Source organism: Paramormyrops kingsleyae, chromosome 10 (genome assembly GCF_048594095.1).
Source record: "Paramormyrops kingsleyae isolate MSU_618 chromosome 10, PKINGS_0.4, whole genome shotgun sequence".
NCBI lineage: Eukaryota > Metazoa > Chordata > Actinopteri > Osteoglossiformes > Mormyridae > Paramormyrops > Paramormyrops kingsleyae.
Window position 1 is genome coordinate 9,678,449 of NC_132806.1, and position 17,005 is coordinate 9,695,453.

A 17,005-nucleotide genomic window follows, 5' to 3' on the forward strand; every position below is an offset into this window, starting at 1 on the left:
GCCTACAGACAGCAATGCAAACGTGTGTGTGTGAGTGAGTGTGCTTCTTGGAGAGATGACAGGAATCCATGACACTCACACATGCCCGGTCTCGTGTGCCACGACGAAGGCGGAGGAGAAGCCATCCTCGTGGTTTAGGGTACAGCTCCGAACTGGGTGGCACATGCCAGTAACGGGGGCGTACCCTGAGAGAGAGAGGAACTGGGGTGAAGTTGGGGGCCAGTGCTTATCCTGAGGTCTGAGGACAAACAGGGCACTGGGCAGTTCCTTGGTGAAGCAGCCTCACATCTGCTCTGCATGCTACCATGTCCATCATTGTTATTAACCATTGTCATCGTCATCACCGTCATCAATAGCTATCATCAATCAAATTCATCATCATCATCATCGTCGTTGTCATCATCATCGTCGTTGTCATCATCATCATCATAATCACCCTCATCATCATCTTCATCACCCTTCTCATCATCATCCATCATCATCATCACCACCCTTATCACCATCACTCTCATCACCATCATCTTCATCATCATTAACCTTATCATCATAATCATCACTCTCATCATCATCATTATCCATCATCATCACCACCACCCATATCACCATCATCTTCATCATCATCACCCTTATCATCATAATCATCATCACTCTCATCACCATCACTCTCATCACCATCATCTTCATCATCATCAACCTTATCATCATAATCATCACTCTCATCATCATCATCCATCATCACCACCCTTATCACCATCATCTTCATCATCATCACCCTTATCATCATAATCACCATCACTCTCATCACCATCATCTTCATCATCACCACCCTTATCACCATCATCATCCATCATCATCATCACCACCCTTATCACCATCACTCTCATCACAATCATCTTCATCATCATCAACCTTATCATCATAATCATCACTCTCATCATCATCATCACCACCACCCTTATCACCATCATCATCATCATCATCATCACCCTTATCATCATAATCACCATCATTCTCATCACCATCATCATCCATCATCACCACCCTTATCACTATCATCATCATCATCACCCTCATCATCATCTTCATCACCCTTCTCATCATCATCCATCATCATCACCACCCTTATCACCATCACTCTCATCACCATCATCTTCATCATCATTAACCTTATCATCATAATCATCACTCTCATCATCATCATTATCCATCATCATCACCACCACCCATATCACCATCATCTTCATCATCATCACCCTTATCATCATAATCATCATCACTCTCATCACCATCACTCTCATCACCATCATCATCCATCATCACCACCCTTATCACCATCTTCATCATCATCACCCTTATCATCATAATCACCATCATTCTCATCACCATGATCATCATCACCACCCTTATCACCATCATCTTCATCATCATCACCCTTATCACCATCATCTTCATCATCATCACCCTTATCATCATAATCACCATCACTCTCATCACCATCACTCTCATCACCATCATCTTCATCATCATCACCCTTATCATCATAATCACTATCACTCTCATCACCATCATCATCCATCATCACCACCCTTATCACCATCTTCATCATCATCACCCTTATCATCATAATCACCATCATTCTCATCACCATCATCATCCATCATCACCACCCTTATCACCATCATCTTCATCATCATCACCCTTATCATCATAATCACCATCACTCTCATCACCATCATCATCCATCATCACCAACCTTATCACTATCATCATCATCGCCCTTATCATCATAATCACTATCACTCTCATCACCATCATCATCAGTAACATATTTCTTGTATCCTTTTGCAAGCCTAGTCTGCTTATTAATGCTCATACGCCGACATCTTACAAACAGCCCCTATGATGCTTTTTAAAAGCCTCTGGGGTAGCTGCTGCATATTGGTGCATGAGGCTCTCTGACCTGCATCTATGTGTGGCCACCTAATGGGGGTGGGGGGGTTTGCAAGCACATCCTACCCTGCATGCCCGTGGGCCCGAACTCCTGGCGGGTGAGGAAGATGGCGTGGTCGTGGTACTCGGCGTCGCCCGTGTCCTGCTTCTGCTGCATGAAGGCCCAGCGGCAGACGTTCTCCAGGCTCTGAGACGGGTTCCCCAGCTCGATCAGGCTCTTAGACTGGACAGGGGGAAGACATCCCATCACCAAGTGATACCAGGCTGGCGTAACAGGGCAAGTGGACCCGTCTGTGGCATTGCGTCATTGCTGAGTGATAGACAAATGGCGGGGTCATTTCTGTTTCAAACGAAAAGGTCTATGGTATTAGCAAATAAAAGGAAACAGCTGCAGAAAGAGAACGTTGGTTCTGGATGGGCCAGGAATACAAGAGCGTGAGAGATGTCTTCCAGATGTTTGTCTGAAAAACTCCATCCATTGCCAAATCTTAAGAAAACCGTTCAGATGAGCACATGCCTAATGCCAGCACTGGCAATACTTGTACATTCCTGCCAGCAGGTGGTGCTGTTGCAGTGACAAACAGCCGTACGGTGGGCCGGGGCTGTCAGTGGGGGCCAGACACCCTGACACAAACATGCTCTGGCATTTGTGTATTCCCTCCTGCCCGCTCGCAGACAAACAGAAAAACAAACAGATGCACACACAAATAAATTGTTCCCCTGCCACAAAAAATCTATTAAATTTAAAATAAAAATGTTTTTACTGGCAGGAAACATATTTGGTAAATATTGCCAAAGCATAAATATTAAGAACTACTCAGGCCATAAACATAAATACTTCTTCATCCGTCTTTGTCACACAAACACATAGGTATACTTTAGTGTGTTCTCCAAGATGCTGAGAGCATCATCATGCTAATTCCCGCAGCTGACATGAAGCGAGGTCGCCGCGACCAGATGTACAGGTTCTCCCAGGTGTAAAAATGATGTAAGAGGTGCTTGCGGTCGCAGTACTAATAGACAAGCTGGTGGAGTATGATGTTGCCAAGGTGATTGAGGGTAATGGACAGCCAAGTCCAGGGTGGCATGCAGATTGGGGGCAGGCAAGGGCTGCAGGATGGGGAGGTGTCTGTGCTCCGGGGAGCAAGCTGATTGGCCTGTCAGGAATACTTGCAGCTTCCCCTTTCAGCTTGGTATGTGCCAGGTGTCAGGGTACTGTAATATTACCCACAATCCTCTACAGCTGTTCACAGGCTAGCTCCCACACAGCAGACCCAGCGGTCCTCTACACAGTGAGAGTGGTCTTGCTGGTGAATTGTATTCCAAAAAAAAAAAAAAAACACACAAATGGAGTTGCATGAACTTGCAAGGCTTGCATGCAAAACTGCTGATGGTACATGCATTAATGGCTGATGTGGAAGTAAAAAAAAATAAAAAATACATAAGAAAAAAAAATATATATATATACACGCACATATATCAGCAGTGAAGGCGCTCGTTTTGGGAGTCACAACAAGAAGAGTCAAACAGACAAAATAATTCGCCCAAAGCACAGAATTATTAATGAACAAAGCAGGGATATCATTGATTGGCTGACTTTATTGGGCTCTGTGGAATGTTCTGTTCTTTTTGGCTCACTGGGGGCAAGCTGACTGCAAAACATCAGCATTCTGTTAGCTCTGGCACTGAACTGTAAAGGCGCGCGACATTAAAAACGCTCCCCTGGGATCCCCATGCTTTTAGTTCCCCTTTCACTCCAGTCCAATGGAACCGAAAGCTGTCAGTCTCAGTGAGGAGCTGTGTGAGCGTGGAAGGAGGTGGAAGGACTTCGGATTGAGTATACGTGTTAAGCTCAAAAAGAACATTTTTTGATAACCTTGAGTACTCTTGAACCCATGAGAAGAGATCACGTAATACAAGGGGCAATTTAACATTGCAATTCTGGCCCCTGCGGTTGTCTGGGGACTGCTGACCTTCGGCGGTAATGCAGAGGAGGTACAAGGTCGAGCTGACATCCAATGGGGTGCCACCAAATACAACCCCTCCCTAACATGCCCACCTACCTTCCCATATCCAAGCATGATGATCCGCACCAGGACGACGTTGATCCGCGCTCCCAGAGACTGGTCATGGTAAATCTCGTTCACCTGCATGGACATGCGTGGAGAAGAACTGGTGTGAGAGGGCAGCATGATCGTCATGTACAGTATCTGGCAGGGCTAGCAGATATTGGAAAACTGGCATTGGAACCACAAAGCTGCTGGTTCAAATTCAAAAAATGTGGTCCTGGAAGGGCTCAAGATCTAGTAGACCTAAAACATCTATAGATCTGAGAGGCGAGTCTAGAGGGGAGTCTAAATGTAGGAGGTGAATCTAGAATGGTATCTGGAGGAGTCCTTGCATACTTTCTCACGTAAAAGAATGTCACAGACATATAAATAGTATTTTCCCAAAACATCCCGGTTCTCCTGATTCATCTGCTTGCAAAGCTCAGACTTATCTGGCTCCCATCATGAGGTCAGACTAGGACCCCTCTCCAAGCATTATAATAATATACACATCGAACCTGTAAAGTAGCACAAGTGCATGATGGAAAGAGACCCACCCCCCAAATTCCATGTTGTCTGTGTGAAGAGGCACAAAGAAAGTGCATGCTGCTGTCACCCCCACAGGATCTGTGATGTGGGAGGGGGGTGGTCTTCACAGGGCACAGAATGACCAAAGTGGTCAGATAAGATGCCTTTGCGTGCAGAGCGCTGTCATCCAGTGAGTCTGCCGTTACCCAGGAGCGACAGGTCAGCAATCGCATTAGGAGCAAGGCGGTTCTGATAACGTGGCCTACTGAGACTGCCGCATCGTGCTGCGGGAGCAGTGGGCGACAATTACTGTCAAAACATTCTGCCAAATCCGTCTTATTCTTTCCTCTCCCTCCTGTGCATATTTCATTTCCTTATTTTGTTTCCTAGCCCTCCTCCATATGAAAGGAACAGCAAAGCTGGAAAAAAAAAAAAACTTCAACTTGGCAGAAGTGCAGGTTTTCTCCATTGAGAAGCTCGCAGCCTCTACCTCAGTGGATTGCTCACTAAGTGATTTCCACGACGGCGGACGAGCAGTAATTTTTGGGTCAGAGCGATTTCTGGATGTGAGAAACCTGCCTAGTTTAGCAAGTTGCAATGCCGACTCCACGTCAGAGCTGCTCCACCCAACATTCGGTGCATGTTGAGCCTGGATCCTGTCCCAGGGAGCATGGGGGACACGACAGGGGACATTCTGAGTGGGATGCCATTGTAGGCGCACACTCATAAATACAAGCCATGTAAGCCACGTTTATGGGGCACGGACCTCCACATACAGTACAAGGAGGAGGGAAGCAAATCGTGTTTCATACAGTACTTCCAACCCCCTGGCTTTGTTGGTTCTCACCAGCAACATACAATGATCTGCACAAGACCTGTTTGGCTTTCACCACATGTCTCTCGTACCAGTGCTCCCACTGCCATTGTCACTGTGCACCTGTCCATCTCATCCTTCCCCACAGACTTCACTTAGCCATTAAAAGCGGTAAGATACTCTGTCGTCATTCAGGATCCCGATCACTCATTGGTCGGGTGTTTTCAAGGCCTTCCTTAATTCGCTGCTCTTCTGCCCAATCGAATCCCAGCTTCCATTCTTCAGGCTGCATCTCTACTAGGGCTTCGACCGGAGACTCTTTACCGATTTAACTGTGGGAAACTGGCCCTGGTGAACCATGGGAACTTTCGGAAAAAAAATCGAGTTAAGTGGCGCAACAGAGGTAGACAAATTGGTACAGGAGTTCAGACGGGGTGTCCTCGGTGTCTGTGCGAGCCAGTTAATGAGGCAGGGGGATGTAAACATAGGCCCCGATAATGAGATGGCTGACCGGCGCACAACAGGGAGGGGTGGAGCGGCAGCCCTGCACACTCGCTTATGCACCGGCGCCCACGGACAGCCAGAGAGAGACAATTCCACGTCCTCTTTGTTTTCATACCCTCGCTGAAGTTTCTTGGCCATTCTGTGGTGGAGCTAGTTGCTAAGCAACCACCAAACTTCAGGGGGAGGGGCCGTGGAGCCGTGGCGCTCCCATTGCGAGAGGGGCCACCAGCCTGCACCCTGCACTCCCACGCCCTAGGCTGACTTCCCGAGGACCAGTCGAGTGGCTTCCTTTAGCTGCCGGTCAGCTTCCAGAGTTGCTTACAAAGTGGCCCAGGTTTGTTCGATGGTTGTTTTGTTTACTTGACGACCATCTGCTTGACCTCAACCTGGCACAGGAATAGGCTACAGAGGTTCTGGAGGGGACCATGCAGAGCCCAGGTGGGGGGGGGGGGGGGTCGCAGGAGCAAAGGACGAGATGTGGATCATCAGCTGAGAAGCTCCTGTGAAGTGATATCCGATCACTAGGAGGGCCGACTCGTGCTGTCACGGGGGGTAACCCAATAGCCAATAGCCAATTAACATGCTGGTGAGCGGTTTGCCGGCAGCTACCTGAAGAAGCACAGCACGCTGCCCTCCATTTCAGCTCCGCATCCGAGGCTCCCCAAACCCACCTCGCTCCCCCAGTGAACCTCTGTGCCGTCAGCTCCCCACATCTCTCTACCCCTCCCTCCCTGACAGCCCACTTCTTCCTTCCGTTCGCCGTCTGTCTCTCTGTCTGCTTTATTATTATTTTATTTCTTTTCATCCCTATGTGCTTTAATGACTTGAGCCACGCGGCTCTCATTAGTGTGGCCCCCCCACCCCCACCCCCGCTCCCCCTACCCTCCCTCATCATCGTCTTCTGCAGGGGTCTGAGTGGTCATCATTATTTAGGTTCCACCCGACAGGTGACTAATGGAAGCCTAGAGGTTGGCGAGTCACAAAGTCATTAATATCAGATTAATAATGCAAAGCGGTTCTGTGTTACAGCTGATCCGATGGGAGGAGGAGCCGCGGAAGCAGGAGAAGAGGGTGAAAATAGACAAAGACTGCGGAGAAATGATGTACATTAAGTCTAAAACAGCCAGGCGTGGATGCTCCGGCAGATTCCGGGAGTCTAGCACTTCACAGCGGCCCTTGATTATGTAGGATTAATAAAATTATATAATGTAAGGGGGCCCAAAGGTGACAGAAAGTCTAGCTGCTCCTCTGCCCCTGAGATTACCGGTGTAATGTACCCTCCTGTACACCTGCTCTCACCTGCACACTGAGACATAAATATCTCTTTAAGGACCTTATGGTTTAAAGGGAAGGGCTTCTACAGGAAGAGAAGACTTGATGGAGGAAAGTCATTTAGATAGCTTCTCCACTGTGTCATCTGTCTGGGTTTAGTACTGTTGTTTTGTACCATCATTCTCTGTTGTCACTGTCACCTGTTTTGTTTGCCATTGGACCAGTACACACACAATCAGCCATTTATCCCCGCCGGACCCTACTGGTATAACATCGCGCTCATTCTCTTCATCATTCATGCAGCACTTGTTCCCTTTCCCTTTCCTGTGCTTAGAAAATACACAGGAAGAAAGCAGGCAGGAAGAACACTATGGTAATAAGAGGCAAAAGAAATGGATGAGAGAGAGAGAGAGAGAGAGAGATGGAGAAAGAGACAGAAGACCTTCATTTGCAAAAATGACATCTAAGATTTCTGTAAGGATAACGTGCCACAGGAAGCCCACAGGGTGTTGCTGTGTGTGTGTGTATATATATATATATACACACACACACACACACACTAACGCAATTAACCCATCTGCAGCGCAAAATGACTCAAAATCCCTGAAATGTCTCTGTCAACCATTTTCGGGCAGTTTTGGTGCATTCCATTTGCCCTGGGAACTCGTATTCCGAGTCGGATTCCGAGTTTTGAAGCCGGAAGTAACGACATGCATGCTCCTGTTTCTCGGAGATCCGAGAAATATCTCGGAGCAGCACAGAGGATCCTGAGTTCAGAATCTGAGATGGCTGCGCCCTTTATCAACAGAAGGGAAAGTTGTAGTTTTATATTGTTTAAGCACTACTTCTCATTTGTGGCTCATTAAATCGGCCGCACACACTATATTGTCCAACTTATCTGTGGACGTGTTGCTACGGAGTTTTATACGTAAAGCACCACGTGTAATGTGTTATCAAGCGATATATATATATATATGAATACAGATGACAAAATGAGGCCACTGCAAGCACCAGAGAACAGTTATATTTGCGGAGAATCAACTATTATTACCTCTATCAAGGATTCAATAATTACTTTACAGGCCAAAGATCAGCAGGCTGGCTTTTCACTGAGGGAGGGGGTAGCACTCTCATACACTGTTACTCCTCTGCCCCCCATTTCTACTCTGTGGTTCCGGTGGCGGGGGTGGGGTGGGTTAGCCGTGAAGAAAAAAACATCAGGAAGTTTCACTCTCACTGGGGTGTTACTCAAGGTAGCAGCTTGCACACGTTACAAACATTCAATTAGAAAGTCAGACGGGGCTGGCGCCAGGAGGACATTAATCTGCAGTCGCATAATCCACATGTCATGCTGCTCCTGAGCTCAAACAGATTCTGAGAGTTAAACTGGAAAAGAAAACACTGATGAAATGTCATCATAACACAGCATCAGGAGAATACTAATTCTAGCTTACAATCAATTCATCCATCCATCCATCCATCTCAAGGATTTGGTTTCAACATTGGTAGGTATCAAATCAGACTAACTGTGAGATCTAGAGAGGTGGTAGTTAGACAATTTTGGAACAGACTATGAATCTGTACCCACTTCCAAAGACATGTTTCCTTGGAATACATTTGTTTCTGTGTAAATATGCATATATAATGATGACATGTGTTGTTGTATTGGATTGCAAAGAAACAAAGGGGAAAGTCCTGAATATTTACTGGATGATTCCGGGGAACAGGGATCCATAACAAATTCCTTTTGCTCCCTGTAATGACTGTACTGCAATAAAGCTACGTTCATGAAGCATAAATGCCTCTGATGGAACATGATAAGTTAGCTGTGGGAAATATCTCACTCGGGCTGCTTTGTTTCCTGTTACATGCGAGAACGCGCCCGCCCGCCCGCCCGCCCGCCTGCCCGCCTGCCCGCCCGCCTGCCCGCCTGCACACAGGAGGCAGACCCCATAGATGGATCGAATCGCCATTCTCTACATCTTTGATGTCCCATGGACAGGCCGAACTGCCGCCCCCTGCTGCCCACACGCGGCCCAGGGAGACCCCACACTGACCCCCTTGAGGATCAGCGAGGGAGTGTGGCTCAAGACTGAGTGTGGGAAACCGAAATAAAGCGTTGTGACAGCAGCAATTGCTTGCAGGTCGTTTAATAACGTGCCTGACAGTGAGAAAGGGCACAGAAATGGAGAGATGCTTCTCCATTACTCAGAAAAAAACGCATGGCATTCACTCCTGGCACAGAGCACTATCTCCAAAACAACAACTTGCTGAACTACCTGGTTTGTACTGTTACTACACCAATATTATAGATACTCTCGTCTGGTTCCTGAGTTACTACACGGTAAAGCTGAATACAACACTAATACCCTGGTTCCCAATCTATATTTCTGGTTACTATTCTGTTACTCTTGTTACTACATTAATATTCTGGTGACTATTTGTTTTACTCCATTTACCATGCAGTTATTCTGCTTAGTGCATCAATTCCATGATTACTGTCACTCTGGTTACTGTTCAGTTACTCTGGGTTAGTAGACCAACGCTCTGACTGCTACACTGTCACTCTGGTTACTACAACTTTACTCTGTGGCTACTTTATGGGCATGGAGACACTCAAAGGGCAGCCGTCTGAACACCTAACCTAATGGAGAAGAAAAAAAATGAAACCGCCTGAAATCATTTTATAAATATCACCACATTAATGCGTAACTCTATTAGCAACTGTACAGTGTTAGCTATGTGACTGCAAAAAGTGTCTGTCTTTATATAAATCTCACATGACACCTCGCACAAGCTGAGAACTACCATCCTCAAATCGGCAGTCATTAGCATTAGTCTGGCGGATACTGTGTATCTGTGTCCGACACACTGATCTGTCCCTCGGCGTGTGTGAGCATAACCTAATTTAGCTGGTGGCACCTGTCACACTGTGTCACTCAGCTGTGAGTCACTGCACTGCGCCTAAGACCTCTGCCTCACTGGGCTTGGGGGCGGGGACACGGGCCAGTGATTTCTCACTGTCACATGTGATGGATTGAGCCGAGGTGCAGAACACTACCCTCCAAACATGTCAGAGTACCTAGCACACCGCAGAAACAACTGATTATCCTCTTGAAAAGGATTTCGGATTTCTTGTGTTTCTATGTGACAGACACCTCAGTTCCTCATTCCGCTGTTTAAAGCCACTATACTGTAATTTCAAACAAATCTGCTGCACTCTTACGTAAAGTAATGCGTTGTTTGCCATGCAGCAACTTCAGTATTTCTGTGGAAGATCACAAAGCACACAAAAGAAAAGCAGAAAAAAATCTGAGGCAGATCCCAACGAACATCCCGGTTGTGGCATGGACACGAATCTTGACAAGCTCTGATTGGTCAGCAAATAACGCTTAAACCTTTACTATGTTGCCCTTTCTGAGCTCAAATACAGACAGGCGTCAGTCAAGACGACTACAGAAGATGTCAGGAGTGGGTGCAGGGCTTGTCACTCTCGGCACTCCCGGAATCTTGCATCACTTTAGATTGGTTGCATTGCCACACCCTGACTGCCGTGGTGCCCCCCTCATGGGAGAAACACCCCCACGGGGCCCTGATGAGGGGGCTCTTCCCCGGTCATCTGGAAGCCGAGTGAAGCAGACCAGCCCTTCAGCCTTCTGGAAGACCCAACCTGAGAAACTCAAGAGGTTCACCTTTACAGCCCCGCTTCATGTTTAAATCTACTGGAGGCTGTGCCTCTTTCGGTGCTCCAAGCTTCCCTTGTCTTCAAGCTGATGAACAAAAATTGCAGGATTGCAGAAAAACAGGAAGCAGAAGCACACCTGCTGTCTGTCAGTCTTCTGCCTGTCTGTCTGTCAGCTGTCTTCCTGTCTGTCTGTGAACCATCTGCCTGTCTGTCTGTCAGCTGTCTTCCTGTCTGTCTGTCAACCATCTGCCTGTCTGTCTGTCAGTATTCTGCCTGTCTGTCAGCTGTCTTCCTGTCTGTCAGTCAGTCTGTCTGTCTGCCTGTCTGTCAGTCCATGTGTCTGTCTGTCTGTCAATCAGTCTGTCTGTCTCTCCTTCCAGGAAGAGTCTAATCCTAATGCGAGCAAAGTAAACTTTCAAGAAGAAAGACTTAGAAAGAAGAGCGTGGGAGGCGTTATATATTTCTGTTTATCTAGCTTTCAGTAATTTATTCTGAATGTGCTTTTTTTTGTAAAAAAAAAAAAAAAAAAAAAAAAAAACTTCTTTTCTGAGGATCAGTGAGCGTGAATGACAGCAATGGTTAGATTCAGCACCAATGCTGTACTAAGACACAAAGAGATGTCGGACAAGGGCCCCTCATTCTCATGCAGTGGTGATTCATGGCCTCAGGACCGCCAATCCCCAGCCCGAAAAGGGGAGCATCAGCCCTGCCTTTCAACTGTCGCTTACCCCCCCAGCCCAAATGGAGGCCTCAGTATATCTGTTTGGTTTCCTTTAAGCCAATCCCCAGCCAGCTGCCCGTCACATTCCCCCCCTCACTTATCCCGGCCTCACGCGCACGACGGGTCACGCACTCAGGAAGCCTCTGCTGGCATGGACCCACAAACACCACTGTCAATCTTTTGTCTGCTAGACTGTGTACTTCTGAAACAGGGGAGAATTTTCATCTGTGGAATGCAAAAACAAAAGAGGTGGCTCATCAAATTTTGCCACCATCTCAACCAGTCAAACCCAACTCCCCCCGCCCTGCCAGCTTCACCTATCAGCGGGAAAATGGTACGATCCAAGATGTTCTGCCGGAGATGTTCTGGCTGGCAGGAGCTCCGCGGAGCTTTGCTCATCTGTAATCACGGCAGCTCGCCCCTGCCTGTGTCAAGGCCCTCTTTGATGCAGTATTCATTATAAAGCTCTGCTTTCCTGCTCACGGCAGGTACGGCGCATCGATCCTGCGCACCTGCCCCCCGCAGGCCTTTACAGCCATTTTATCCCACGTCGATTGATGGATAGCCACTGTCTCCCTACGTGCCGGTGTGCGCGAACGGATGTGTGTGCGGCTGGGAAGTCGGATATTAAATGTGAGTACATCTACGCCTCAGCCCGGCATTTTGGAATTTACCCAAATAGTAAACAAAAAATGAAAAGGAGAGAGTCAATTAGGGAAGGGATGTTTTGATATTGGTGCCAAACACCAAAGCAAAGACCTCAAATACGTGAAGATAGAGATATATCAAATGGTTGCACCCACTGATGTCTTTTCATTATGAACATGGAACAAGCCTTGGCTCAATTGCCTAACATGCTTGTGTACTTCGACTTGGAGGGTGGCTGTGGGACACTCACAAAGCTGAGGGTGGACGGGTACTTCTATGTACTTCAGACACTTTGGGTGGGTGACAGAGCGGATGGGCTTGGCTTGGGACACTCACGATGTTCATGAGGGTGAGCAGGTATTTCTGCACATTCTCCTTCCCGTGGAACTGTACCACTGAGTCATCGACACCCAGCAGGACCTCGATGTTGTAGGCCCGGTCGACTGTCTGGCGACGGGCCCTCCGGCTCTGGTTCAGGTTCTGCTCCACCCCTTGGTACAGCGTCTCCAGGTCCAGAAGTCCACTGAGGTCTGCACCTGTAAGAAACATCAGTCACACCTGCTGTAAACAGCAATTCCCTGCGATGTTTTTTTTTTCCACCACGGAAATTATCGCTCCTGCTCACGGCGCCAAGGATCAATCAGGCATGCCAAACTAAGCATTACAAACCAGAAAAATACTCTTTGGAAGTGGACACCTTGACAGAGTTGTGCCCTATTAAGCAGGCCAACGCACTTGCCTTGAGTAGACAATCAAACCACTGTGGGCCTGATGTTGGCATTAGAAGATTGGCCTCCAACTACATACATGGGTGAAATTCTTCTGGAAGCCACATATAGGTGTTAGTGTTCCTTTGCATATTTATGTTTGAGAGCCAAAGCAGAGATACCTACTACTTAATGAAAGCCAGATGGCAGCACAAACATCTACAAACATCAAAATGCAAGGTGTTTTATTAAACTGCAGCACCTTCGCCTCTTACCAATAGATCAATGTCCTTCATGAATAAATCTGCACTGAAAGAATGGCTCACTTTACCTATGCATGCTGTATACATACAACCGCGGGAAAAATTAAGAGACCACAGCATTTTTTGTTTCACTCATTTCTCAATTTATGGGTGTGCTCCCATGAATTTTATTTTATTTTTTCAAACTGCAGCCTGGCCCTTCCCTGCTTCTTCCTTGCTTTATGGACTTCAGTCCTGCTTCTAGGAGCCTGATACGAACTGTCCTAGCAGTGCACTTCACACCTGCACTTAATGTTTCCCATTCCTTTTGAAGGTCACTTGATGTTATCCTACGATTCATGAGAAACTGTCAGATAAGTTAACAGTCATCTCTGGCATTAGTTTTTATTGAGATATACTGCACACTGAAATTATAAGTTAATGTCATGGCAAAGGGGGGACTCTTTCTCAAGTCTTCTCAAGTCATAGGGTCCAAGTCTCGAGTCATTTGCCCTCGAGTCCAAGTCTTTCCATCGGTTTTGCTGAGTCACAAGTGACTTGATTCTGAGTCGAGTTGCAAGTCAGTGACTCGAGTCCCCACTTCTGGCCAGCAGAACCACGATTAAAGCAGGATTTAAAAATGCATATTTGTTTAAAAATATAGTGGTCTATTACATTTTTTTCCATGGCTGTACATACATACAGCACAATCCAAAAGGAATAGAAGTAAGAAGCAAAGACACCTTGGGTTATATTGGGGGTCTACAGTCAACCAACATGCCAACTATAATCCAGAATTTCCCTGCTGGATCAGTAAACTCAGTCTTAATTTCTGCCTTAATCTTACACAAGTTCAATTAGTACAAAAACCAGCAGCTAGAGAAGTCACGTTCAGTTCTGGTTCTTGTTGAGTGAGATCTGCTGCTGCTGTCCATTGGCCTTCCTGTCTTGAAGCAGGGGACAGTTGTCTTGAGGCCAAGGCTGTATTTTAAGATATTGCAGGCTCAATGTAGCAGACTTCCCAAGCAATCACCATGCTCATTGTATCTTTATCACAGTTTCCTTACCGTTACCATTGTTAACACATCATGTCCATCTCATATAGTCATACTCATGCTGCCTTCACCACACTCATCCTTCCATGAGCATATTCATCATATCATACTCATCTCCTTAATTACACTTTTCTTTGCACATTCATCTTACCTTTATTATAGTTTTCTTACTATTAGTATACTAATCACATTTACTATACTATACTATATTCTATACTAACAGTACCATTGCCATATTCATCCGTTCATATTAATCTTATCTTGACTATACTTTTTGGTAATACTTTACTTAAGGCCACGTTATTAGTAATTTTTACTATTGCTATAATGACCACACTCATCTAATTTTGATTCAGATTATTTGGGGACATATAAAAATAAAACCACCGGCCTTCCACTCAGTGACTCAAGCAAGAAGCTCGTGCGCCACGCTGCCATGCTGCGTTACTCCTGAGCTCAGCCCCATTAGTCCACTACACTCATCGGCAGACTTGGGCTACTCTGTCATGAGCTTGCGTGTCCCAAACTTAGGACAACACTCCAGCAATACAGTCACAGCTTCAATCAGCACAATATTGCGATTTACCTCCAGTGAAACACCAGATGGCAAAGAAGCAAGTTAAACATGTGGATGAAAATAGAACATTTTCTCAAGATCTGATTTATTTCAGTTTTTTTTCTATTCTTTTTTTTTACTCATACATTTTTGTTATGTGATGACACACACAGGGCAAACGTATTTATTTCTACAAATGAATTAGCATATTTACATGCTGCATGTCCTACATTAATAGTGCATACAGAAACTGTTACATAATTAGGAAACAGTTTTCTACTGATATAAATTTCAACACATAAATGACTACATCTGGGTCTGGAATAACCCAAGCGTGTGTTTTCACCAGGGAATATAACTGATGACACGTTATAAAATGTCTTCACATGCACAAGGCTATTGGAAGGATGTCTTGCACTATTTACTTGAAGGAGCAGAGCTGTGAGGTAACAGTGCCCCCCCCAGGGAGAGTACCCCATGCAGCTTGCCCCATAAGGAGGTCTCTGACTCCTGAGAGTCACTGGCAGCCCCCTCACCTAGTTTGGTCCCGAGTTACCTCTGCTGTCCTCATTCCTGCACCCCCCCCCCCCCACCACGAACAAACACTCTGAGCAGAGATCACGAGAATGTGAAAGAATACAGAAAGTGTACAACTGGAAAGATCTCATCGGTCCAGTGTACCATCACTCTAGCAAGGGCATCCTCCATGCATTCCTTATACAATGTTTCCTTGGCAACCCTGCTCATAGATGAACCAACAGTCTGCTTCAGCTAATATTGGCTCTCGTTTCTGCCATATTGGAAAACAATTGGCTCCTCCTTATAATCCATGAACAAAAGGTCACAGCAAAATACGCCGAGGTTAATAAAAATATTATAGAAAATAACTCAAAGGCGCTCTAATTCTGTCCTGTAAAGTGACCTGGCTGCCGTCGAAGGATTTGTGTCTTCTGGGCTTAACCACAATGGCTGTCAGGTGATGTCTGGCAGGGAGGTGCTTTCAGATCACCATCGGCATGTTGCCACGGGACACTATGTTTCATTTTATGCGTTCCTCATCATGCCTGACAGAAATTTCCGTTGTGTAGATCCCTGAACGGACATCTGTGTTTTAAGGATGCCTATTGGTAGATTCTGGAAAAAACTAGTCAATCAATGAGAGGTTTAACCTTCTCTCCACTGGTTGCTTTACTGGATCACATCAAAGACAGCAACTGAAAGTGTAACATAATTCTGCCCACTACTTTCAAAGCCTCATTTCTTCCATAACATTAGTGTTATATAAGCGTTCATTTAGAATCAGATCTTTACACTTATCTCCCATCCTTTGTTGCTCCTTGAAAACCCCATTTCATGTATGATTTGGCAAATATTATCGCACATTAAGAAACCATGCTGATTTTTTAAGGATGCCTCACATGGCTTCTGTACTGTTACACCAATGGACAAGAGGATGACGGGAGGCCGCGGGGATAGACATGCGTGATTAAAGGTGACACAGCAAGGCGCTGTGACTGACACGCTCCATCCAGGCCGTCAGTGGGTGCTCGTCCGTCTTTGAGGCAATCTGCACCAGAAAATTCTCCTGAGAAAGAGCTTTTGGTGCTTGGAAATTTATTAAAGGGTACTAATATCTGGCATGGTCATGGTCCCTCGCAGCATTCATCACACATGGATGTCAGAAATCCACAAGAACCTTTGGGAAACCTCAGAATGGCAGACAGAATAGAGAAGGTCTTTCCGTTTGACACCTTGATTAGGATGTCAAGGGCACTTCTCATGTGCCCTGCATCTCCCGTCTCTTAACCCACAGAGATAAGCCCCAAAAAGACAATGCGAAGGTCCAGATGACTGTCCGGTCCTAAGTCCAAATGAATTCATGAATGTTCATGACACACAGTAATTTTACTAATAACAACACCTGGTTCCTATTTTGTGAGGTGGTCTGTGAGTTTAGAATCCATTTGAGTTCTAAGCTCAACTATCTCCGCCCCCTTTAGGTCCTTAAACAAACAATCTGTCTCACTTTTATAAACAGTGTTTCTCTTTGATTTATTACTCAGAGGAACACACCTGGGAGAAGGGGAAAAAAAAAACCAAACCAGAATGACCTTGATTGTAATGCACTACTCTCGTAAAAGGCTTTTTTTCCCGAAAGAATGTGTCACGCAGAGTTTTGGGAAGGCTGTGTTTTATTGCTCAGTGACACTGACAGAGCTGCTACTGGGCGATGCCGGAAGGTTCCACATGTGCCCGGATTGTGTTACAGTCAAAT

At 46.1% G+C, this 17,005-nt stretch overlaps 1 protein-coding gene across 2 annotated transcripts in view; it reads right to left on the reverse strand.

Annotated features, from left to right (window-relative positions):
• LOC111855482 (A disintegrin and metalloproteinase with thrombospondin motifs 2-like) overlaps positions 1 to 17,005 on the reverse strand; it is a 116,298-nt gene that overhangs the window by 26,385 nt on the left and 72,908 nt on the right. For both annotated transcript variants that reach the window (XM_023834522.2, XM_023834523.2), the window contains exons 4-7: positions 12,507 to 12,706; positions 4,014 to 4,097; positions 2,017 to 2,173; positions 80 to 185 (exon numbers count right to left, since the gene is read on the reverse strand). In XM_023834522.2, the coding sequence (XP_023690290.2) occupies positions 80 to 185; positions 2,017 to 2,173; positions 4,014 to 4,097; positions 12,507 to 12,706 (547 nt within the window). The remainder of the gene's footprint in view (positions 1 to 79; positions 186 to 2,016; positions 2,174 to 4,013; positions 4,098 to 12,506; positions 12,707 to 17,005) is intronic.